This window comes from Giraffa tippelskirchi, chromosome 4 (assembly GCF_054371585.1).
Source record: "Giraffa tippelskirchi isolate mGirTip1 chromosome 4, T2T-mGirTip1v1.2.pri, whole genome shotgun sequence".
In the NCBI taxonomy this organism is placed as follows: Eukaryota; Metazoa; Chordata; class Mammalia; order Artiodactyla; family Giraffidae; genus Giraffa; species Giraffa tippelskirchi.
This window is the reverse complement of record NC_137278.1, coordinates 57,405,277-57,429,897: the sequence shown is the minus strand read 5'-3', so window position 1 is coordinate 57,429,897 and position 24,621 is coordinate 57,405,277. Positions and strand designations below refer to the sequence as shown.

At 45.1% G+C, this 24,621-nt stretch overlaps 1 protein-coding gene across 1 annotated transcript; it reads right to left on the bottom strand.

The window, feature by feature from the left end:
• Positions 1-12,981: 12,981 nt before the first annotated feature.
• Positions 12,982-22,651, bottom strand: ECRG4 (ECRG4 augurin precursor). Its single transcript, XM_081593563.1, has 4 exons — positions 22,140-22,651; positions 17,421-17,468; positions 15,340-15,497; positions 12,982-13,350 (listed from the first exon to the last, which is right to left on the bottom strand). Exons 1-4 carry the CDS (start codon positions 22,558-22,560, stop codon positions 13,192-13,194), a joined length of 786 nt encoding a protein of 261 aa, XP_081449689.1. The 5' UTR covers positions 22,561-22,651; the 3' UTR covers positions 12,982-13,191.
• Positions 22,652-24,621: the final 1,970 nt, after the last annotated feature.

Genomic DNA, 24,621 nt, shown 5'->3' with positions numbered 1-24,621 from the left:
TGGAGGACGAGCAGTAGAACAGGGTCATCATTACGATCAGACAGTTAGCATCAATCCTGTATTTTTCCCCTAATTCTAGTACTAACACCAGTAACTAGTATCATGGAAAATAGTCTGCTAAAATGAAGAGTCTGCAGAGTTTATTTATTACCCCAGTCCTGTAAATCAAAAAAGGGGAAAAATAAATCTCTTTAAGACTCAGAAAGAAGCTAAAGCTCCATCATCAGCACCAAAGCTGAAATTCTACTTAAACTATTCCCTGAAATTTTGTTGTAATACATTGTCAAGATTTTTAAGTACTATGTCAGTGTTGAAATAACCTAATTTCACCAAACCCCCCCATGTACTTCATGTATACTTACCTCTCCTTCTTCTATTACATATATATAAAACATATAATTATATATTGTATTATATATTAAATATAGATAATATAATTATATATAAATACATATATAATTATATTAACTATATACAATTCTATATACTTGTTTTAGCACACCAGGCTTCCCTGTCCTTTACCATCTCCTGGAGCTTACTCAAACTCATGTCCATAGAGTCAGTGATGCCATCCAAGCATCTCATCCTCTGTCATCCCCTTTTTTTTCCTCCTGCCTTCAATCTTTATCAGCATTTGGGTCTTTTCTAATATATATTAAATATATATATAATTATATTAACTATTTAATATATATTAAATATACATAATTATATTAGCTATGTATAAATATATTAACTGTAACATCTGCCTCATACATGGGCTGCTTCTTGGTTTCATTTTTAAAGTAATGTTATTTATTTATTTTTGGCTGTGTTGGGTCTTTGTTGCTATGTGGACTTTTCCCCAGTTGTAGAGAGCAAGGTCTTCTCACTGCAGGGGCTTCTCTTGCTGTGGCTCCCAGGCTCTGGAGCACAGGCTCACTAGTTGTGGTGCAAGGGCCTAGCTGCTCCACAGCATATGGGATCTTCCTGGATCAGGGATTGAACCCGTGTCTCCTGTACTGGCAGGCAGGTTCTTTATCACTGAGCCAAAGGAGGCAAGAATATACAATGGAGAAAAAGTCTCTTCAATAAATGGCACTGGGAAAACTGGACATGCAAAAGAATGAAGCTAGAACACTTCCTGACACCATACCCAAAAATAAACTCAGAATGGATTAAAGACCTAAACATAAGACTGGATAGTTTATAGAAGACAGAAATCAATATCTTTTTGGATCCATTTCCTAGAGTAATGAAAATAAAAATGAAAAACAATCGGACCTGATTAAACATAAAAGCTTTTGCACAGCAAAGGAAACTGTAAACAAATGAAAAGACAACTACAGATTGTGAGAAAATATTTGCAAAATCATCATTTGCAAATAATGCAACCAATAAGGGATTAATTTCCAAAATATATAAACAGCTCAACTGCAGAAAAAAAAATAAACCCAATCAAAAAGTGGGCAGAAGATCTAAAGAGACTTTTCTCCAAAGAAGACAAATGAATGGCCAACAGACACATGAAAATATGCTCAACATTGCTAATAATTAGAGAAATACAAGTATCACCTTACTCCAGTCAGAATGGCCACCATTAAAAAATCTATAAACAACAAATGCTGGAGAGAGCATGGAGATAAGGGAACCCTCCTGCACTATTGATGGGAATGTAAATTAGTGCAGCCACTATGGAAAACAGTACAGAGTTCCTTAAGAATCTAAAAGTGGAGTTGCCACATGATGCAGCAATCCCACTCCTGGGCCTATATCAGAGAAAACTCTAATTTGAAAAGATACATGAACCTCAACGTTCTTCTATTTACAACAGCCAGGACATAGATGCAATCTATATGTCCATATACAGATGAATGGATAAAGAAGATATGGTATATATATATAAGTGAAATATTACTCAGCCATAAAAAGGAATGAAATATGCCATTTGCAGCAACATGGATGGACCTCGAGATGCTCCTACTAAGTGAAGTAAGTGAGAGAAAGATAAATACCATATCACTTTTATGTGGAATCTAAAATATGACAAAAAATGAACTTATTTACAAAACAGACTCACAGACATAGAGAACAAACTATGATTACCAAAGGGGAAGGCGGTGGAGGGATAAATTAGGAGTTGGAGATTGACATACACACACTATTATATATAATATTGATGAGGCTTCCCAGGTGATGCTCATGGTAAAGAACATGCCTGCCAATGCAGGAGATGCCTGAGACAAGGGTTCCGTCCCTAGGTCAGGGAAAGTACTGCATTATTTGCTTTTGTGTGTAGGTGCTCAGTTGCCAAGTTATGTCTGACTCTTTGAGACCCCATGAACTGTAGCCTGCCAGGCTCCTCTGTCAACAGGATTTCCCAGCAAGAATACTGGAGTGGGTTTCCATTTCCTCCTCCAGGGAATATTCCTGACCCAAGGATTGAACCTGCGTCTCCTACATTGCAGGCGGTTTCTTTACCACTGAGTCACCAGGGAAGCCCATTATTTGTTTTTACTAACCCTCAACTCAAACTTAGCCTTTTGTTCATTATAATGGTTGCAGACAACAAACTGCAATAGTATTGGTTCTTACCTTGGAGTATGTCACCTAGTATACCTGTCACCTGGGTTTGATCCCTGGGTTGGGAAGATTTGCTGGAGGAGGGCATGGCAACCCACTCCAGTATTCTCGCCTGGAGGATCCCTATGGACAGAGGAGCCTGGCAGGCTACAGTCCACAGGGTCACAAAGAGTTGGACACGACTGAGTGACTAAGCACATACCTGTCAGCAGATCTTGTTATTTGTATCATTCAGAAGCACATTTGTTACTATATCACTAATTCATGTTTTAAAGTGTTGATAACTCTTTCAATATAATTGTTTTCATCTGTAATCTTGTGCATTTTAGTTTAGACATTAAAAAGCATTATTTTTAGAAGAGATTTCCCAGACACACAAAAATGGTGAAGACCATAGGATTTTAAGTAAATGGTCAGGGGACATCCCTAGTAGTCCAGTAGTTGAGAATCCGCCTGCCAATGCATAGGGCACAGGTTTGATCCCTCGTCCTGAAAGATCCCACATGGCTTGGAGCAGCTGGGCCGGTACACCACAACTACTGAGACGGAACTCTGGAGCCCACACACTGCAACTACTGAAGCCCATGCTCCTCAACAAGAGAAGCCACCACAATGAGAAGCCCATGCACCACAACTAGAGAGTACCCCCAGTTGCTGCAACTAGAGAAAAGCCCATGCAGCAATGAAGACCCAGTGCAACCAAAAATAAATAAATATTATTTATTAAGACCTTACTTTCCAATGCAGGGGTGCTCGTTTGATCCCTAGTTAGGGAGCTAAGATCCCACATGCCTCATGGCCAAAAAACCAAAACATAAAACAGAAGCAACATTGTAACAAATTCAATAAAGGCTTTAAAAGTAGTCCACATCAAAAAAAATTTTTTTAATAAATAGATAATCAACTGGGAGTCTCTAGCAGTAGAGCAGATTAGATAACCTGGGCTATCAATGCTCCAATGGGAGCAAATGAAATGCCACATATGACTTTTTAAAACCTTTTTAAAATGCATCTCTTAGAAAGTAGGGATTCCCAACCTCTGGAATCTAATGCCTGATGATCTGAGGTGCAGCTGATGTAATAATAATAGAAACAAAGTACATAATAAGTGTAACATACTTGAATCATCCAAACACCAACTCCCCCAAACTCTAGTCTGTGGAAAAACTGTCTTCCAAGAAACCCATCCCCAGTGCCAAAAAGGTTAGGGAAACTGTCTTAGATGATACAAAAGTCAGGGATCTGCAGATTCCCAAGACGAACAGGTCTTCCCTGATGGCTCAGCGGTAAAGAATCCACCTGCAATGCCAGAGACACAGGCTCAATCCCTGGGTGGCAAAGATCCCCTGGAGGAGCAAATGGCAACCCACTCCAGTATTCTTGCCTGGAGAATCCCATGGACAAAGGAGCGTGGCAGGCTAGAGTCCATGGGGGTTGCAAAGCGTCAGACACGACTGAGCAAGCATGCACATTATTGCCAAGATGAAGGGCATGAAGACTTTGCCTGGAGGAGCCTGCAGAGTCCCACAGAGCCTATTCTTCTCTGAAGTCTGCCCAGCACTCGGGACAGGAGACAAAGGCCCGATCAGATGACCCAGATCAGGCTGAACCCCCAGAAGCTCCACCATGACGTGGGGTCGGGGTCAAATCAATCCATCACACTGAAATGTGCAGTGAGGATGCTCTGGGTCGGGGTGGATGGATGGGTGGGGAGAGGGCACCAGGAGAACAGGAACCACAAAGGGAGGGTCTGCAGATACACACGTGGAGTTAATCTACAGAGGGGTCCCAGTTTGCAGACGCCCACACTCTAGCCCTGGCACCTGCACTCTGGGCCTCAAGCAACAAGAAATCCAAGTGCTGGCTGGAAGAGTCCAACTTAATTCAGGCTTCAGTTATTCATGAACAAAACAGTTCCAAAAATAATGAGCACATTATGGGTAGAAATCACAGGGCACCTAACCAAGTCTAGGAAGCACAGAGAGTTCCAGGCAGGATAAACCCAAGGAGGAACACATCAAGACACGTAGTAATCAAACCAACAAAGATTAAAGACAGATAAAATATTAAAAGCAACAAGGAAAAACAACAAATAACATACAAGGGAACTCCCATCAGGCTATCTATCAGCTGATTTCTCAACAGAAACTCTACAAGCCAGAAGGGAATGGCATGATATATTTAAAGTGATGAAAGGAAAGAACCTACAACCAAGAATACTCTACCCAGCAAGACTCTCCTTCAGATTTGATGGAGAAATCAGAGGCCTTTCAGGTAAGCAAAAGTTAAGTGAATTCAGCACCACCATACCAGCTTTACAACAAATGCTAAAGGAACTTCTCTAGGCAGGAAATAAGAGAGGGAAAAGACCTACCTCAGAAAATAAACCCCAAAAAATTAAGAAAATGATAATAGGATCATACATATTGATAATTATTTTAAAGTAAATGGATTAAATGCACCAACCATAAGACATAGACTGGCTGTGGATGAAAGCATGTATGCACTTCTACTTACCACATCACTCTGCTTGACCCCCCAAATTGTATGTAATTATTTTCTATTGTTAGGTTAATCATGTTCCCATTATGGCTTGCAATTGTAATTATCTTTGTCTGGCTATTGACTATGAAGACTGATAAACATCTTTCACTATTGTGATTATGTAACCATTACTCACTTAATGCCATTGTATCATGATTGGTCAACAGAAAAATTACAGAATTCTATATCATCAAAACTACCATTTAATAGAAAAAAACTGTAATCACTTTTTAAAACCCAGATATCAGAATTATCTTGGAATTTTTTGAAAAATACAAATGTCTAGGTATTACTTTTATTTCACAAGAGCTCCAGATATGTTTCTAATGAGCAGCCACATTTACAAACAACTGGATTATATGAGGATCTTTTACTTTTATCTAGTTTGTTTCACTTTTTCTATTTCATATTCAGTGCTGCCATTTTGTTTAGTTTGTTTTACAATTTCTCCATCTCTTTTTTTGATATTCTTTCTTAAGCCTTTATCAAGCGTAGTACAAAAGCTCTTGTATACATATATATAAATAATATGTAATAATATATATTTTATAAAACTTATGAATTTTTGCTTAACTAAAAAATGTATGACATTTTGTTTCCATTTGTTTGACTTAGTATGAATAGAATGCTAGATTTCTAATTTAAAAAATTAGACATGCAACAAGCAAACAAATGTTTGCTATAGCACAGGGAACTGCAGTCAATAAGTGTAATAATATATAATGGAAAGTAATTTCAAAAATAATATATGTGTATATGTACAACTGAATCACAAGATAAAGAATTCTACTTTTTGAAATTTAGTAATGTTTACCCTTTTGCCAGTTTTACTAAATGTTCTATGGATATCTAACAATGTATGAGATACAAAATTTTAAATATATTTGTGTAGGATATAATATTAATATAAATAGAAATCTATTATATTTAAATTATTAATGACATAATTCAAGATGCTCCTATTCTTATTTTTTCTGCACTTGATAAGGTATTCTCAGAGAAATGTTAAGATGTCACTATGATACACTTTTTTCTTTTCCCTTATATGTCTTCTGATTTTTACTTTATGTATCTTTGTTTTTTTGTTGTTAGGTATTTATGATGTCTATCTTATTTGTGAACTGTACCTTTTATCATTAAAAATATTAATCTTTGTTTCATTTAAAAATAAATAAATTTAATTAAAAAAAGAAAGAAATCACATGACATCCAGAAGGTGGGACACCAATGAGTAAGAAGCAGTGGGGGGCAGCCAGAATTGACCTGAAAAGACTTTAGAGTCTGGAATCTGCCTGCAATGCAGGAGACCAGGGTTCAATCCCATGGTGGGGAAGAACCCCTGGAGAATGGAATGGCAACCCACTCCAGTATTCTTGCCAGGAAATCCCATGGACAGAGCAGCCTGGCAGGCTACAGTCCATGGGGTTGCAAAGAGTCAGACACAACTAAGTGACTAACACTTTCACTTCTTTCAAGCACATTTAAAAAAGGAAACATAGTGAAATTTATAACCTGAATAAAGTTCAAGAAATAATGGAATGGGGGAGAAGTAACATTCAAAGGAATAGAATTTTTCCAAATTTGTTGAAAAACAGCAACCCTGAGATGAAGCCCAGTAACCCAAAGCAGTACAAATACACAGATATAAATGTAAGTAATAGAGGTGCATCTGTTATATAAGGCAGTGGGGAGGACAAGTGTAGTAGAAAAGCTCTTGTATACATATATATGAAAAGTATGTATAATACATATATTTCAGAAAACATGAATTTTTGCCTAACTAAAATGACAGGTTATGGTGAAATCCTTCACACAGCAGTGGAAGCCACACAGCTGTAGGATAGTGTCTCCCAAGTGCTGATTAACTCAACCAAAACCCTAAACCAAGCAACACAAGGGAAAGTGTGGACTTGGGGAGTTGACCATCAAAGGACCAGCACTAAAGGGATTTTAAAGGATGGTATTGAAGTCAAAGGAAGAGGAGCTCAGATACAGGGTCTGAGTCTCAAGGAGAGATAGTAAGCCAGGCTGGATATGATATGTGACATCTAAACAAACTAGTGACTGTAAATGAGGCAAAGGTAACTAACATGGGGAAATAAGCAGACGAAGTTTTAACTTATTTATTTAGGCTGTGCTAGGTCTTTATTGCTGCACATAGGCTTTTCTCTCGTTGAGGCAAGCGGGGGCTGCTCTTCATTGCAGTACTCAGGCTTCTCATCACAGTGGCTTCTCTTTGTTGTGGAGCATAGGCTGTATGGCACACAGGCTTCAATAGTTGCAGCACGTGAACTCATTATCTGTGGTGCACAGGCTTAGTTGCCCCATGGCATCAGGGATCTTCCTGGACCAGGGATCAAATCCATATCCCCTGCTTTGGAAGGCAGATTCTTAACTACTGGGCCACCAGGGAAGTGCCCAGTAGACTAGATTTTAAATGCTGAGTTATTGTAGCTTATAAATTGGGAGAGGAGATCGCAAAATGAAGTATTTGGGGGTCCTTGTATTGTCCAGGAGATGACTATGGCTATTGACTGCCTATAACTTGTTAAATATGGATTAAATGGGCAAACACTAATAGAACAGATCCCTTCAAAGGAAATGAAGGGAAAAGAAAGATGTAAAGGAAAACAGAAGAGTCCAAATGATGGCAAGACAGGAAGAAAAGGGAGGAGAGGAGCAGGTAAAATGGGACAAGTTCAAAGTGTGATGTTAGAGATAAAAATCACTAATCATAATACATGTCAATGGACTGAATTCTCCTGTTCAGACCTTAAAAGTTATACCCTATTTAAAAAAACCAAAAAACAATTTCAGCAATGTACTCTTTACAAAAAACACACCAAAAGCACACAGGAAGATAAAAAGTCAAACTATGGAAAAGAGAGAACAGGCAATTAGTTGTCAACAGAAGGCAAATATTAATAGCAAAAGAGAATTCAGGCAAAAAGCATTATTAGAAATAAGGCAAAGTGATGCATAAAAGTAAGTGACTCCATTCACCAGAAAAATTTATCATGTCCCGTGTGAATATGTGTATACATGTTAAGTCACTTCATTCGTGTCCAACTCTTTGAGACTCTATGGACTGTAGCCCACCAGGCTCCTCTGTCCATGGGATTCTCCAGGCAAGAATACTGGAGTGGGTTGCCATTCCCTCCTCCAAGGGATCTTCCAGACCCAGGGATCGAACCTGCGTCTCTTACATCCCCTGCATTGGCAGGCAGGTTCTTTACCACTAGAACCACCTGGAAAGACCATAGCTTTCTATGAAGCCAGATTGACAGAAATTAAACAAAAAACTAGTCAAATCCATCGTTGGATTTCAACACACCTATCAGAATCAGTAGACCAAATGGACCAAGTAAATTAGTAAGAAAACAGAGTATGTGAACAATGTCACAATCAGACTTGAGCTAATGGACTTGACTGCATTTGATGTCTGGGAAATACACATTTCTTTCAGGCACACAGGAACCCCTGCTGGGCTGGCACACACTCAGATGTAAAGCTGGCCTTGGTATACTTCAAAGAATTAGGATCTGACTACATTAAACACACACACACACAATGCAATTAGGTAAGAAAACAAAGCCAATAAGATAATTAGAAAAATTCATTCACTTGGAAATTGAATAACACTCGTAATCAACTCATGGGTCAAAGGAGAAATTATAATTGAAATTAGGTGATTTCATCATCTAGCCTTTCACATCAAACTCATGGAATACAGTTCTTGAAGAGGAAACTTGGAATAGTAAGTATTTGCCTTTGAAAAAAAAATAAGCCTCAAAATTGAGCTAAATCAAAGACCCACAGATGCAGAAGAAAGGAAATTAAGTGAACATAAATTTGTGACATAGAGAAGCATACAAAAGAGCACATCAACAGGCAAAAACTGAATGTTTGAAAAGATTCATTAAAAAAAAAGGCACAAATGTTTGAAAAGACTTTTTTTAAGGCACAAATGGAATGAGAAACAACCACAGATGTTACAGAGAAATAAAGATTAAAGGATATTAAGAACAATTTTCAACACACTTCAAAACTTTCCTATAATCAATGACTACCTAGAGAGATAGAATTTTGCAAAACAAATTCAAGGAGAGAAACAAAGTTAAAATATCCTTTACCTGTAAAATAAATGCATTCAAATAGTCAAAAATTTTATTAATACCATGAAGAAAACACTCCATCCAAATGGCTTTATCAGAATGCTAACATTCAGGACAGAGAATTCCATCTCTATATAGAAAAATACCAGAAAATAATTTATTTTAGGAATCCAGCATAAGCTGGACACCCAAACTGACCACAACAGAACCAGAAACAACTGCAGGCCAATCTTCCTCATGGACATGGATGCAAAAATTCTGAACTAATATTATCCAACCAGATCCAACAATGAAAAAAATCATGATCAAGTTGTTTTATTCCACTTCATTGATGACTCAGACAGTAAAGAATCTGCCTGCAATGCAGGAGACTTGAGTTCGATCCCTGGGTCGGGAAGATCCCCTGGAGAAGGGAATGGCAACCCATTTCAGTATTCTTGCCTGGAGAATCCCATGGACAGAGAAGCTTGGCCAGCTACAGTCCATAGAGTCACAATTCAATTTCTTAATGTTAGAATTTTATTAATTTGTTAATTAACAGATTTAAAAGGATGATTTATCAACAGATAATCTAGGATTCAGCATCCATATGACATTTTAAAATCTTCTTAGCATATTTTTTAAAGAATAGTAACTTTCTTGAGAAAAGGCATCTACCAAAAACACTCAGCAAACACAATTTATGGAGAAGCACAGCAACATTTAAGATTAGGAATGAAACTAAGACATGCTCTCCATCACTGCCCAGCCCCCTCCCCAACACTGCACTGGGGTTTGAGCAGCACCATAGTGGTTAAGAAACAGAAGCAAAAGTCTGAATGTAACTCTATTACGGAGTCCAATCTCATACCCACAGGACAGGCCAATAAGTGAAGAGACGACTTGTTGGGGCAAAGAATAGTGACTTTATCCAGAAAGCCAGCAGATGCAGGAGACGGTGGAATTATGCCCTCAGAGAACCATCTTGCCTGAGTTAGTCAAGCTCCTTTTATAATAAGGGGGAGGGACTACAGCCACGCATTTCCGGTTCCACCTCCCCATCCCCCCACCCGCAGCCTCTGGAGGCGGCATGTGAATTTCATCTTCCTGTAGACACTCACAGGTGGGCCTAGTCAGGAGGTTTCCTGGGAGTTAAACAAAGGTATTTTAGCTTCTTGCTCATTATCTGGGAGGCAGGGGTGCCCAAGATGGGCCATTATGTATGCTGCTGCTGCTGCTAAGTCGCTTCAGTTTTTCCAGTAGTCGTGTATAGACGTGAGAACTGAATCATAAAGAAGGCTGAGCACCAAAGAATTGATGCTTTTGATCTGTGGTGCTGGAGAAGATTCTTGAAAGTCCCTTGGACAGCAAGGAGATCAAACCAGTCAATCCTAAAGGAAATCAACCCTGAATAATCAACAGAAGGACTGATCTTGACGCTCCAATACTTTGACCACTTGATGCCAAGAGCCGACTCATTGGAAAAGACCCTGATGCTGGGAAAGATTGAGGGCAGGATGGCATCACCGACTCAATGGACCATGAATCTGAGCCAACCCTGGGAGAGAGTGGAAGACAGGGAAGCCTAGAGTGCTACGGTATGCTGCTGCTGCCGCCAAGTCGCTTCAGTCGTATCCAGCTCTGTGCGACCCCATAGATAGCAGCTCAGCAGGCTCCCCCGTCCCTGGGATTCTCCAGACAAGAACACTGGAGTGGGTTGCCATTTCCTTCTCCAATGCATGAAAGTGAAAAGTGAAAGAGAAGTTGCTCAGTTGTGTCTGACTCTTAGCGACCCCATGGACTGCAGCCTACCAGGCTCCTCCATCCATGGGATTTTCCAGGCAAGAATGCTGGAGTGGGTTGCCATTGCCTTGTCTGGCCATTATGTATAATATAGGCTTAAAGGCAACATCCCTTCAGTGACTAACTTGTACAGAATACAAAAGCTCTTTCCTATTACAACTCTTGGGCTTCCCTGATGGTAAATAGCAGAGACATTACTTTGCTAACGAAGGTCCGTCTAGTTGAGGCTATGGTTTTTCCAGCAGTCATATATGGATGTGAGAGTTGGACTATAAAGAAAACTGAGCGCTAAAGAATTGATGCTTTTGAACTGTGGTATTGGAGAAGACTCTTGAGCGTCCCTTGGACTGCAAGGAGATCAAACTAGTCAATCCTAAAGGAAATCAGTCTTGAATATCCATTGGAAGGACTGATGCTGAAGCTCCAATAGTTAGGCCACCTGATACGAAGAGCCGATTCATTAGAAAAGATCCTAATGCTGGGAAAGATTGAAGGCAAGAGGAGAAGGGGCCGACAGGATGAGATGGTTGGACAGCATCACTAAGTCAGTGGACATGAGTTTGAGCAAGCTCTGGGAGTTGGTGATGGACAGGGAAGCCTGGCGTACTGCAGTCCATGGGGTTGCAAAGAATTGGACATGACTGAGTGCCTGAACAGTAAATTACAACTCTTTTATATTAAAATATAAAATAGTACAGCTGATGCAGAAAACAAATGGTGGTTCCTCAACAAACAAAACAAATTACCTTATGATCCAATAATTCTACTTCTGGGTATATGCCCCAAAGAACTGAAAGTGGGGACAGAAAGAAGTATTTGCAGACTGTGTTCACAACATTAGCCACACCAGCCAGGAGGTGGAAGGAACCCAGTATCTGTTGGTAGATAAACAAAGAGTGGTCTGCACACAAAATAGAATATTCCTCAGCCTTAAAAAGGGAAGAAACGCGGTATGCTACAAGGGGGATGAAGCTTGAGGACATAATGCTCAGTGAAATATTGAGTCAGTAACAAAAGAGGAATACTGTATGATTCCACTTACAGGAGGTCCCTAGAGGAGTCAAATCCATTCAGACAGAAAGAAGGTGGGGCAGGGCTGGGAACTTATGGTTTCATGGACAGAATATCTGGCTCTGGAGATGGAGATTGGTGACAGTTGCACAACAATGTGAATGAACTTATTGCACCTGAATTGTGCACCAAAAAATGCTCAAAACGGGGGATTTTATGTTGTGTGTGTTTTACCACCAATTTTTAAAAGTTGTAAGGATTTTCCAGAAACACTGCTCTCCTGAAGCTGGTATCCGCCACCAAGCCCAGGGGTTCATTACCTGCAGCCTGTGAATAATGGGGTGTCTGAGATTATGTGCAAATCACGTAGCAGTTTTGTGAGAAAGCTTCCAGCAAGCTGTCAGAGGGTCTGTGAGTACAAGAGCCATGCTGAGGGCCCCTCCCCTCTGCAGGTGTCACCTCCCCACCTCCCTCCCCTCCCTTCACCCACCCCCACTTTTCCATTCACTCAGGCTGTTTAAACACGATGCAAAGTATATTCTTAAATCTTGGATTCATTAGACAGGGTTTAACTTCTTAAGGTAAGTGAAGCTCTGAAATCAACCGAACTTTAGTGGTTTTTCTATTACCCATTTTTCCTGCCTGATAATATTAAACAGGTCTAGCTCTGGCTCGGGCCATGGCAGAGCAGTCAAACTTGCAAAACCACATCAATGATTAGATCCTCCAAACTGTGTTCTGTGATCTTAAATAATTTCCAATAAATTTTCTTGCTGGGTTTTGCTTGTGTGTTTGCATTTAGTGTGGACTGAATTCTAACACACTGAAGACCCCTGCTCTGTTCCGTGGCTTGGGATGGTAGGGACTCTTGGAGGGGTCACACTTGGTGCCTCTGAGAGGTTGAGAAACATCCAGGAAAGGAAAACTCTCGCCAGCTTAAGTTTCATTCATACTTTCAAACTCAGACTTTTAAACAAAATGCTTTTTATTTCTTGTTTTAAATGGAATGCAGTGTTAGGAACTTGCATGGACTCTCGAAAGGCCTTTATATTCTCTGTGTTAATGCTTCCTTTCTGGCCATAGAAAGCGAGTAGGGAAGATGGGCCAAGCCCAGACACGGCAGACACAGCCCGAGTGCTGTGCAGAGCCCACGGCCTGAACCTGCCCAAAGAGGTGGTCAGTAGTCATCGTAGTTCACTCTGGCTCCGTGCCAGGAGCTGTGGGCACTACGGGGGCCATTGGCCGCATCCTCATCGTAGTGGTGCTGGTAGTAATCGTAGTAGTCATGCCCATTCCGATTTCTGTTCAGCCAATAGCTGATGTCATCCTCAAATTTCTGGAGAAGAGGGTGAGAAAGGATGGGATTAAAGACACCATTTCCCAGAGCACATCTTACTGGTGATGTTTCTCTGGTGTTTTTCTTCAACAATGAATGACCCCTAATAGAATAACTCCCGCAACAAGGTCCTACTGTATAGCACAAGGAGGAACTATATTTAATATCCTGTAGTAACTATAAGGGAAAAGAACCTGAAAAAGAACATATATATATGTGCGTGTGTATCTGAAACTAACACAACATTGTAAATCAATTGTTTTTGTTCAGTCACTAAGTCATGTCCGACTCCTTGCGACCCTGTGAACTGCAGCACGCCAGGTTTTTCCTGACCTTCACCATCTCCTGGAGCTTGCTCAAATTCATGTCCATTGAGTCGGTGATGCTAACTATCTCATCCTCTGTTTCCCCCTTCTCCTCCTGCCCTCAATCTTTCCCAGCATCAGGGTCTTTTCCAGTGAGTCATCAGATGGCCAAAGTACTGGAGCTTCAGCTTCAGCATCAGTCCTTCCAGTGAATATTCTGGGTTGATTTCCTTTAGGATTGACTGGTTTGATCCCATTGCAGTTCAAGGGACTTTCAAGCGTACTTCAATAAAAGAGTACTTCTCAACTGTACTTCAATAAAAAATAATAAATAGTACTTAAAAAAAAATTACTCCTGGCTACAGCATCCCTGGGCCAGAGGTCAGTTCTAACCAGCAGGAGAGCACTGCTGAAAGCCTAGTCCCCAAAGGGATATGCACCCCTTCCCTTGAACCCCTACCTGTGAGTTCTGAATATACCCCAGACTTCAGCATTCTTCTCTTTTTTGGTAAAGAAAGCAGACATCTGCCCAATGCAGTAACAACTGGGCCTGCCCCCAGTACTGGGTGTCTAGTGTGGCAGACGCTGACCCCCAGTTCTGCCTGGGCTGCTGCACAGGCTATGGGCTTAGTGAATGGTGGTGAACAGAATCACACTACAGCCTCAGGGCATGTCTGGTGGTGACTCTCTCACACCTGTAGTGATGCTCAGACAGGTCTGGTGCACTGACTCAGGCCACAAACACTGACTACGTGGGCACAATTCCACCCTCTTCATCTGCTTGGCCTGGAGCTCCGACGTCCACCGACCTCAGCCCCCCACCAGTCTCTGCTTTCAAAAGAAGATGGCTTGCTTCACTCACAATACGGCAGTTTGTCACATAGTGTAGTAGCCTCATTCTTTGGTTTTCCTCATTTTATAATCTTGTTTGAGGTTTTGCCTTAAAATAATTTTTTTTCAAAAAGCTTAAAAAATACTTTATAAATACAGAAATAATGCAGACTTACATTTTTAAAAAAGCATGGTGGGAGGGAGACAAAGAGAAAGGGGCTATTTCCACTGCCAATCCCTACTGGTGTCTGGATGCATGTCCTTCTAGTCCCATCTGTGCATATGTTAGAACCTTACTGGATCCTCACATTTACTCACACTCAGATAAAACCATACAGATACGGTCAGAGGGTTCCTTGGAAAATCAGACTCTCCCTGAATCTAAGTCCCAGCCTCTCTGGGCAGAGAAGTCTCTGGAATTCTGCTACCAAACCCTGATGGGAGGGATCCCATTGGGCACAGCAGGGTGGAAAATTCCAGCCAACACCCTTACACCTGACGGTCACGTGGTCCAGTGCCTGGCAGCTCTGGCTTTGACTTCAGAGCAAATAACAGAACTTCATTCTCTGCCCATTTCCCTGCATGCCCTCCCACCATCCAAGCCTCTCCCCCACCCCCCCAACCCTCATCCCCCCAGGGAGAGCCAGGCCTCTGCCCCCCAACCCCCATTCCCTCAGGAAGATCCAGGCTTCTGCCCCTCACCTCCACTCTGCCCTGTAGGAACCAGCTCTCTGTCCCACCTACCCCCACGGGATCCAGGCCTCTGCCCCCCCCCATCCCAACAAGGGGAAGCCAGGCCTCCGCACCACCCCCACTCTCCCAGGCCTGCCGCCAAGGGAGCCAGGACACCCACCGCCTCGTCGAAGCCCAGGTACAGGAAGTGCTGGTACCATTGCTGCACCTCTGGCCTCGAGCGGTCCCACAGCTGCCGCTTGGGCCTCCTAAGGCTGCTCAGGAACTCCTTGGCACTGCTCTCCTGGACAGCCACTGGGGTCGTAGCAGGAGCAGGGGCTGAAACGAAGGGTCCCCCCCACCGCCAAGTACAAAGATGATTTCTTTCCTCACTGGGGTGAATCGCTCTTCCACATCCCCTCCCACCCCACCTGGCAGGAAATGCTCTGTCTGGCACATCCTTCCTGCAGGATACGGGTACAGTGCGGTCTCCCTCACTAGGTCCCACCCCGGGCTCTGGGGTAGTCAGCCCTGCCCTCTGGGCACTGCCATATCACAGGCCTGGGGTTGGGGCAGGAACCGAATTCAGCTCCTTCTCTGCAGCCCCTGGCCACATTCAGACCCAGGTCCAGCCCTGAACAGGGGCTGGTGCTTCCCGGTTGGCTCTGCTGTCAGAAAACCACAGTGTATCCAGTGCTGCCTGGTGGGTGTTCACTGTCCAAGTAAACAAGAGCCCTCTGGGCCTGCTTAGGAGTCCAGGGGAGAGAGAGCTGGAACAAGGGGGGCCCTGGGCAGGCCAGCCAGGTGAGTCCAGCAGGGGCTGCGGGGACAAGCGGTGCCACCTGGGGTCCCACTGTGTGACCACTGACGATTGGACTGCCTCTTAATGGAGTGACCCTTGCTTTCCCACGGCTTCCCTGAATGCCTTCTGTCATGGGCTCAGTGCTCAAAGGGCCCCAGTCCTGCAGATACACTCAGGGAAGCTCTGGGTCCTGGGCTGGCCCTGCTGACCGTCTCTGAGCCCCTGTCCCCTCATCTGTGACGCTGGATGGACGGTCTTTGCCTGGAGGTTGGCATGGAGGCCGTGCAGGAAAAGGAAGTCAAGTGCCCTTGTGTCCTTGCTCACGTGGGTAAATACCAGCACGTTTGTATTCTCACCGCCTGCTCGTTTGGGCATTTCCCTCTGGGCCTGTCACACTGTTTCGCACACAGTAGGTGCTCAACATGTGTTTCTTGGCTTGAGCTGGATAAACACTGAGGGTGTACACAGAGGAGCCCTGATTTTCTCAGTCACTTTCTCTCTGGTATCCCTTCCACAGGTGGCCCTGCCAGAACTCCCATCAGCCCTGGTATCTCTGGGAGATGGCTGCCTAGCCCAGGGAGGGGGCCGTCTGAGGGGCCTGGGAGGTCAGGGGTGGACGAAGGTCTCAGGATCAGCTGGAAGAGCTGGGGAGATGCTAGGAGTCCCTCTCCATACTGAGAGGGGCTGCATGTGTTCAGCAGGTGTGTGTCAGGTCAAGGGGTCACTGCAGACCCCCTGGGAAGTAGCTGCATAAGCACCAGGGCCCCACAGCGGGGATCAGACTTCAAATTCAACCTCCTGGAGCCCCATTGACTCAGGGGAAAGAAAAAGTGGTTAAAAGTTCACCTCAGAAATTCAGTCTTCATTCTAAGGAAGAGATAACCTCCTGTTTTCCAGGTGAAGACGCACAATCCGAGGGAGAATGGTGTTCACAGGACCACAGGATGATGGAACCCATTACAGGGGCCCAGGACTCACCTGCGTGGCTCCCAGACTGTTCAGGTGCTATTGCCACTACCTGAGGCATGTTCTTCACAACAAGTGTCAGCAACACAACGGTCTTTCCGGTTAACCCTCTCCCAAGGGCCACTTGGGTATGGGGGACGCCCACAAGCCCACTCTGTGCTGCCCCAGGACTGAGGCTGTGTGTGCTCTAGACTCAGGCATGTGCTCTAAAGGGCATCAGCGTTCTAAAACAGCCTTCACTGAACACTGCCGCTCTGTTCCTTTTATTTCTGAATCTACACTGACAGCTCTCAGAGAAGCATTAACTGGCAATAATATTTATCTGATGAAATACCGCACCGCATCCCCACAGACCCACCCTTTCTATCTGCTAACCTTTTAAGGAGTAAACACTTTTCATTTTCCAAACACAAGCCTCCAGTGAACACATCAACATCCCCATTTCCCTGCAACCTGGTGAAGAATGCCCCCTTATCCATGTAGGCTGTATTTACCTTCTCGTTTCTGAAGCAGCAACTTGAGTTTGTTTCCACTTATGCCGCCTAAAGGAATGAAGACAGAAATCGTTTCAGGGTTGTACTGCACCCTTAAATTTCTCACATGCAAAAATCCACATTGGAAAAAACTCACTTCATGCCCTTATCCTGCTTGGGCAACTTGGTATCCAATGGCTGCTGCATTTCCTGTTGTGTAGAAAAGGCCATTCAGGCTGCCCGTTGCTCAAACTGGTGCCAAGGACTATGGCTGAGCAGGACACTTTGAGCTACTGGCGATCATCTGAACTATTCTCCAGGAAAAGTTAACGTTGTCCTTTGAGCTCTTCTATCATAGTATTCAGGCAGTCGCCAGGAGTTAGAGGGAGAATAGATACATGTGTATTGCATGCATGGCTGAGTCCCTCTGTTGTTCACCTGAACTATCACATTGTTAACTGGCTATGTATACATGCGTGCTCAGCTGTTCAGTCAGGTCCGACTCTTTGTGACCCCATGGACTGTAGCCTACCAGGCTCCTCTGTCCATGCGATTCTCTAGGCAAGAATACTGGAGTGAGGAGTTGCCATTTCTTTCTTCAGGAGATCTTCCCCACCCAGGGATTGAACCCTGGATCAAATCCTGCATTGGCAGGCTGAAACTTTTTATCACTGAGCCACCTGGGAAGCCCATATTGTAGTATAAAATTTTTTAAAAAATTAAATAATATTCAGGCAGCTATCTGTCATATGTACCTGCCTGCAGACTTTATTTTTCATGGTGTAGTCTACTGAATAGTGTCCCCCCAAATTCATACCACCCAGAACCTCAACATGGGAACTGATTTGAAATAAGGTCTTTGCAGATGTAATAAGTTAAGGATCTGGAGGTAACATGATGCTGGGTTTAGGCTGGTGTCTCAACCCAGTGACTGATGTCCTTACAAGAAGAGGTGACACCACACAGATGGCAGTCGTGAGAAGATGAAGGCAGAAGTGGGGTTTCTTCACCGCAAGCCAAGGAACGTGCCTCAGTGCTCTCAAAGTTCAGCCCTGTATTGTTACTTGCCCTGACTGTCTTACAATCAGGCATCATTTGTACCATTTACTGTTGTTTGTATTCAGATCTAGAAGTGTTTATAACCTGCCCAATCGTTTAACAGGAAATGATGAGTTTGATCTCATGGAACGCCCCCTCTGCCCCATGAGCTGGTTTGAAGACTGTGGAAGCCTTTGGTCTCTGAGTGCTACTTACAGGAATGAGGCTTGTCCTATGGAGGGGGAACCAGAGGCCCTGGGAGAGAGCCCAGCCTTGTAAAGACTGGGCAGAGCATCCTTAGGTATATGAGCCACAGTCTGGCCCAAGGATGGAGATGCTGAGATGGCGGTATCCATCCTTCGGCAGGTCCTACCCTCCCCAACTGTGACCAATTTGCAACTGCAAAGGTGTGGTCTTCTCGAAATAGGAGCCAGAACTCCGGCCAGATTTTCAGAAGTGTCTGGGGCCCAAAGAAGATTAAGAAACTCTGCTTAAAGAATTTATTATGTAGTTGGGGAGAAAAAAAAACACATTGGTAGCCAAAGCTCACAAATTGGCTGCTCACCGCTGAACGTGACCTGCAAGTGTGTTTTCTTAGGTGCCCCATGTTTACAGATTTAGTATTTGAATGTTTCCGGACCCAGGTCACTTGGCAGACCCCGGGGTCTGTAAACAGCACTTTACCTCTCAAGCCCCCCACAGGTGTTTGAATCTGGGTGCCTCCCACCTGCCTTTAGAATAGGGAGCCAGGTTTGGGGGGAACTCTAGGGATCCCACTGCAAGACAAGAACACAGAGGGGCCACCCTCATGTCTTCAGAGGAGGGCTAGTGTCTCTGGGCAGTGGGCTAAGTGGGGAGTGGTCTGAATTCAGAATTATCGTCTACACTTCCAGTCAGTCTACAGAGATGTGGTTGTTTAAAAAGCAGGTACAATTTTAGGCTGCATAAATAAAAGGAGAGTATCTTGCAGAAAGGAAATACTTGTCCTGCTTCTGTTTCGGCTTGTCTCTGATCAGCCCACCTCTTTACTATCTGATTCAGGTGCTACCATGTGACCTTCAGATGGTCACAGAAAAGCAGGAGTTCCGGCAAAAGGAAAAAGTTTTGAAAGAGGAAAAAGTCCAGAAGGAACAAACGGCCCGTGTGTGTGATATGATAACAAATTAAAGGAATTTAGATGTTTAACTGAGGCTTCCCTGGTGGCTCAGATGGTAAAGAATCTGCCTGCCAATGCAGGAGACCAGGGTTCGATCCCTGGGTTGGGAAGATCCCCTGGAGGAGGGCATGGCAACCCACTCCAGTATTCTTGCCTGGGGAATCCCCATGGACAGAGGAGCCTGGTGGGCTACAGTCTGTGGGGTCCCAGAAAGTTGGACATGACTGAGCGACTAACACACACACATACACACACACACACACAGATGTTTAACTAGAGGAAAGAAACTTCTGGGAGCAGAGCGATGGATGGCTCTAAGGTACCACTGGGCCATAGATTAGGGTGGGCAGCAGGCTGCCAGCACCAGACAGCCACCCAAGGCTGGAGCAAATCACCAGAGAAGCTTCCCATCTAGAATCACTAGAGGTATCTGAGCATCAGTTGTGAGTCAGCACTGGGGAGGCTGCTGCACGGGAGGTTCAGTTACACAGGGTGGGACCACTTTCAGTCTGTGCTTCCCTCCCAAACTCAAGAGCCAGCGAAGGAATCTACCTTTGCCAACATGGAGAGGGCACGAATCTGAGCATATTTTAGTATCTTAATACGCATGAGTCTCCAACAACTCAGAGTAGTAGCCTGCCGAATTAAGTGCCACCCCTCTGTCTGTCTTCTGTAAGAGTGCTTTAATATTGATGAATTGAAACAGACATTGGAAAAGTGAAAAGTATTGGTCGTTCAGTTGTGCCTGACTCTTTGCGAACCCCTTGGACTAGAGCCTGTCAGGCTCCTCTGTCCGTGGAATTCTCCAGGCAAGAATGCTGGAACGGGTTGCCATGTTCTCCCCCAGGGGATCTTTCTGACCCAGCGATTGAACCTGGCTCTTCCTCATTGCAGGCAGATTCTTTACCATCTGAGTGGCATTTGCACTGAAGCTGCAATTTCTCCCAGCAAATGTGTGTCACTACTACCCCAGAAAGGTGAGCCTCATCAGATTCAGCTACGCAACTGAAAAGGGTGAACAAGTTCTAAAATGATAAATATCAGCCATGCCATGGTGCCAATTACTACCCACTGAGCTGCAAATATCAATGTGTGAGTGTGGACACCATGCTAACTTTATTTGAAGAAAGGAATAAAGAACAAATGAGCCACTGTGGGGTTTGTCTTGTAGCATCATGGATTTCTACCCCAACACCACTGGTCACCATTTCCAGGCTGTGCTCATACACACTCCTGAGTTGATCAAGTCTAGCTCTCTGGCATTCGATCTCCCAGCAGGTTTGGAATTTCAAGATGCCCCCTTTGAAGCTCTTGATAAACTGACCAAGAAAGGGCAATGGTCCCTTTCTCCGTTAAATGCTTTTGGGTGTCATAAAATCACCTTGGGGACTTTACATAATGATTTTCATTTGGTGTCATAAGAATTTTCACATTCCAGCTCAATGATCATAATATTTTAACCAACTCCTATCACTGCAGTCTTGGTATAAATGAAATAAAATACAAGTCCTGAAAAGAATAGGTTTCTAGCTGATGTCCACTTGCTGTATTTAGATGTGGTTCTTAAAATGGGAGGAACAAGCCGGAGATGGTAAATCAGGTAATGGGGAGTGATTGACTGGCCTCCCCTGTGGTCCTAAATTAGAAAAGCAGTCACCCTAGCCCCTCTGTTGTGCTAATGCCCCCCAGGGCTCCCATTGCTCCCCTGCCCATGTTTGCTCTTCCCTACTTGTACTGACCACCCAAAACAAACATTCAGCAACCAAGGGGGTCCTGCCTTTCCACCCACCTTGCTTGGCTGCTTTGCGATGGGAGAAACTTCAGTCTCAGGTTCCTGAGCAGGTCACCCTCCCACCTTCCAGCCCCTGCATCTTCCCAGTAGACCTGGGGTCACCACCCCACCTCTCACACCCTCAAAGGCACCCCTGCCTGCAGGAGGCCACTCCTGAGCCATAAAGGCTGGCAAGAGGGAAGATAGTGCTCAGGGTGAAACCTCCCTAAAGTGGGTGCCGGGGTTCAGAAGTCCGCACCCCACCCTCTTCATCTGCACCCTGTACATGAATGCACACATTTTCTAGGGAATGAACTGGGATTTCCAACCCATTCAAGAGGGTCTCCAAGAAGTAGAGAAGTAGAAGAATTTCTCCTTTCAGAGCTTTTCCCCAGCGAGGAGGTGAGGCCCTGCTCCTGCTCGCGCAGATTTGCAGGCCTGGAACTTCACTGAGCCGAGGCGCCGGGAAGGGAACCCCTGGAAGGGACCCTGGGGATGAAGGCCCTTTGACTCCTCTGAGTTCTGGGTGCCACCTGCCTACAGTGCCCACTGCGCCCTGCCCCTCGCATTCTGTCCAAGCCTCCTCCGCCGCTTTTCCCAAGGTTGCCGCGGACACCTGAGACCCTGCCCTTGACCCTGAATTCTGCCACTTCCCACCTTGCAAGGGCACAATCCAAGACCGTTTTCAACTCTTGGCCCTTGCCAGGGCTCGGGATGTGTGCCTTGGTCTCCGCGCCCTCCTCTCGGCGTTAGCGCCAAGGAATCGCCCCCTTACCTGGGCCCACGCACAGCAGCAGCAGCAGCGCCAGGGCCGTCATGACCAGGAAGGCGGGCCGCGCGGAGGAGGTGGCCATGGTTGCAGCGGTTGCGCTGGAGAGAGATGCGCGCGCCTTGGCCACTGCGCGGGAAGGATAAGGAAGGCTTGTTCTGGAGGACCCGGCGCCGGCGGACTGCACGCTGGAGAAATGCGCTCGAGGGTACTGGACGGGCGGGCGGTCCCTGAGTCCGGGTCGGGGCGGGACCCGGCAGGCGGGCGCTGTGCCGAGGGCCGCGGGCCAAGCGTCGGTGCCAAGTCTCCGCGCCCCTCTCTCCGGCAGCGGCTCCTCCAAGGCCACGGGGCTGCCAGCGCCGGGGCCACCAAAGACAGCGGGCGAAAGGCAAGAGAAGTCCGGCTGCCCCGGGAGGGGCCGCGGCATCCAGCGGGGAAGGGCTGGGTGCTCTGAGGGTCCCCGCTCAGGCCTCGGGATCTCACCGCTACCGGCCCTCCCGACCACAGTCCCCTCCTCTGCGCGCCGCGCGCCCTGGCGCCCCCCACGCCCGCTCCCTCCCTCCCGCGCAGGCCTTTGGAATGTCCTGGCTTTCCGTCGCAGCTCTAAAGATGCCTTTGGCAGCTCTGTGCTTCGTGCTGTTTAAGTCTCCACTCTCCGGGCTTAGAGCTGCATTCCAGGAAAACATCTCGCTCCAGAGACTCCAACAGACGAGCCTTTCAGTAATCAGAAGAGGGTGAGCCCGCAAGTGTTCACACGTCTCCATCATGTGCCCCATCCATGCACACTGAAGGGGCACTCGGCATCCGCGTGAGGCCATGGGAGCCAGAGCCGTCCTCGCCCGGCCCGGGCCTGTGTACACAGGAGGACCCCCGCGGGCTGCGCGGCTGCTGGGAACTAACCCCTCTAGGCTCATCTACACCGCGGCCACCTCACCTTTAACACCTTCTTACTCTGTACCTGGGTTTCCCCAATGGCTCAGGAGGTAAATAATCCACCTGCCAATGCAGAAGAGACTCGGATTCGATCTCTGCGTTGGGAAGATCCCCTGGAGAAGGAAATGGCAACCGGTTCTAGTATTCTTGTCTGGAGAATCCCATGAATGGAGGATCCTGGTGGGCTACAGTCCATGGAGTCGAAAAGAGTCCGACAGGACTTCACGACTAAAGTGTGCAGATCAAATATATAACTTCACAACAGAGATGTTGCTACGTTCCCAGCTCTGCAGGAGCAGATGTTCCTCCCAGCTTCTAACCCGACATATAGTGTAATAGTTTAGTTTGAGCCAATCCTCTTGTTTTGAGGTGGGAAGATTATTTAAAGTCTTTACTGAATTTGTTACAGTATTGCTCCTGTTTTATGTTTTGGGTTTTTTGGCCTCCATGCATGTGGAATCTTAGCTCCTCAACCAAGGATTGAACCCGCACCCCCTGCATTGAAAGGTGAAGTCTTAACCACTGGACTGCCAGGGCAGTCCCTTAGATAATCCTCTTTTAAAAATACTTCATTGGTATTTTATTTTCATTTCCTTAAAGAGGAGAAAAAACCAACAACAATCTCAAAATAAACACTTTTGGTTACTGGTAGGAAGACACTAGTGATTAAAAGGACTAAGAGGATCAGATTCATTACTGTCAATTGAATCCAATTTAATTCAGTTCAATCCTTATCAATATCTGTTTCTCAAGATGCTCAGTGGACATTCCTATAAACAGTCTTCTGAAGTGACATGTCTTTGGCTCCCATGTTCACGTCTGCCTTACATGTTATTAGTACCATTTATCAACATGAATAACAGTGCACAGAGCCCTGCATCCTCCTGTCTCTCTGTCTTTTGTCTGTTTCCATAGGTGCCAGGTCTTTGATTGCTTGGGTCCTACTGACTGGGCTCTCTTTCTCTTTCTCTTTCTCCTGCACAAACACAGAAGGGTTCCCTTGTAGAGGAGGGCAGGGGAGGGAAGGTGAATTTTGATGGCCCCAGGAGCCATAACTGCTGCTTCAGTAAGAGGCTCAGGTGTGATGTGTGATGAAATCCCCCATGCTCATTCACAGGGAGACAGCCCTGTGTCAGCAGCAGGACCCCCTCCCCTTCACCACCTTCCTGGGGTCTGCCAAGCTCAAGTGCCCAGCTGGAGATGCTGTGCCTGTCCCAACATCCACATTCCTTTCTGTTTGTTTACTTGTTCAACTGCATTTGCTTATAAAATGAAGCACTTCAAAAAGTCCTTTTCGTCCTATTTACTTAAATCCACCAACCCCTTCTTCCCTCTACTCAAGCTGGTCTATTCCTCATTCCACTGTTTCTCAGACTCGGTCTAAATGTCCCAAGGTGCTTGTTAAGGTTCCTGGGCTACATTCTTTAGAATTCTGATCCACTTTGTCCTGAGTGGAGCTCAGGGGTCTTTGTTTTTCTGGGGGATGCTGATGCAAGCAGTGCTTAGGGTGTTTTCTGGGTCTCCATCTGCACCGAAACCCACCTGCCGCCTTCAG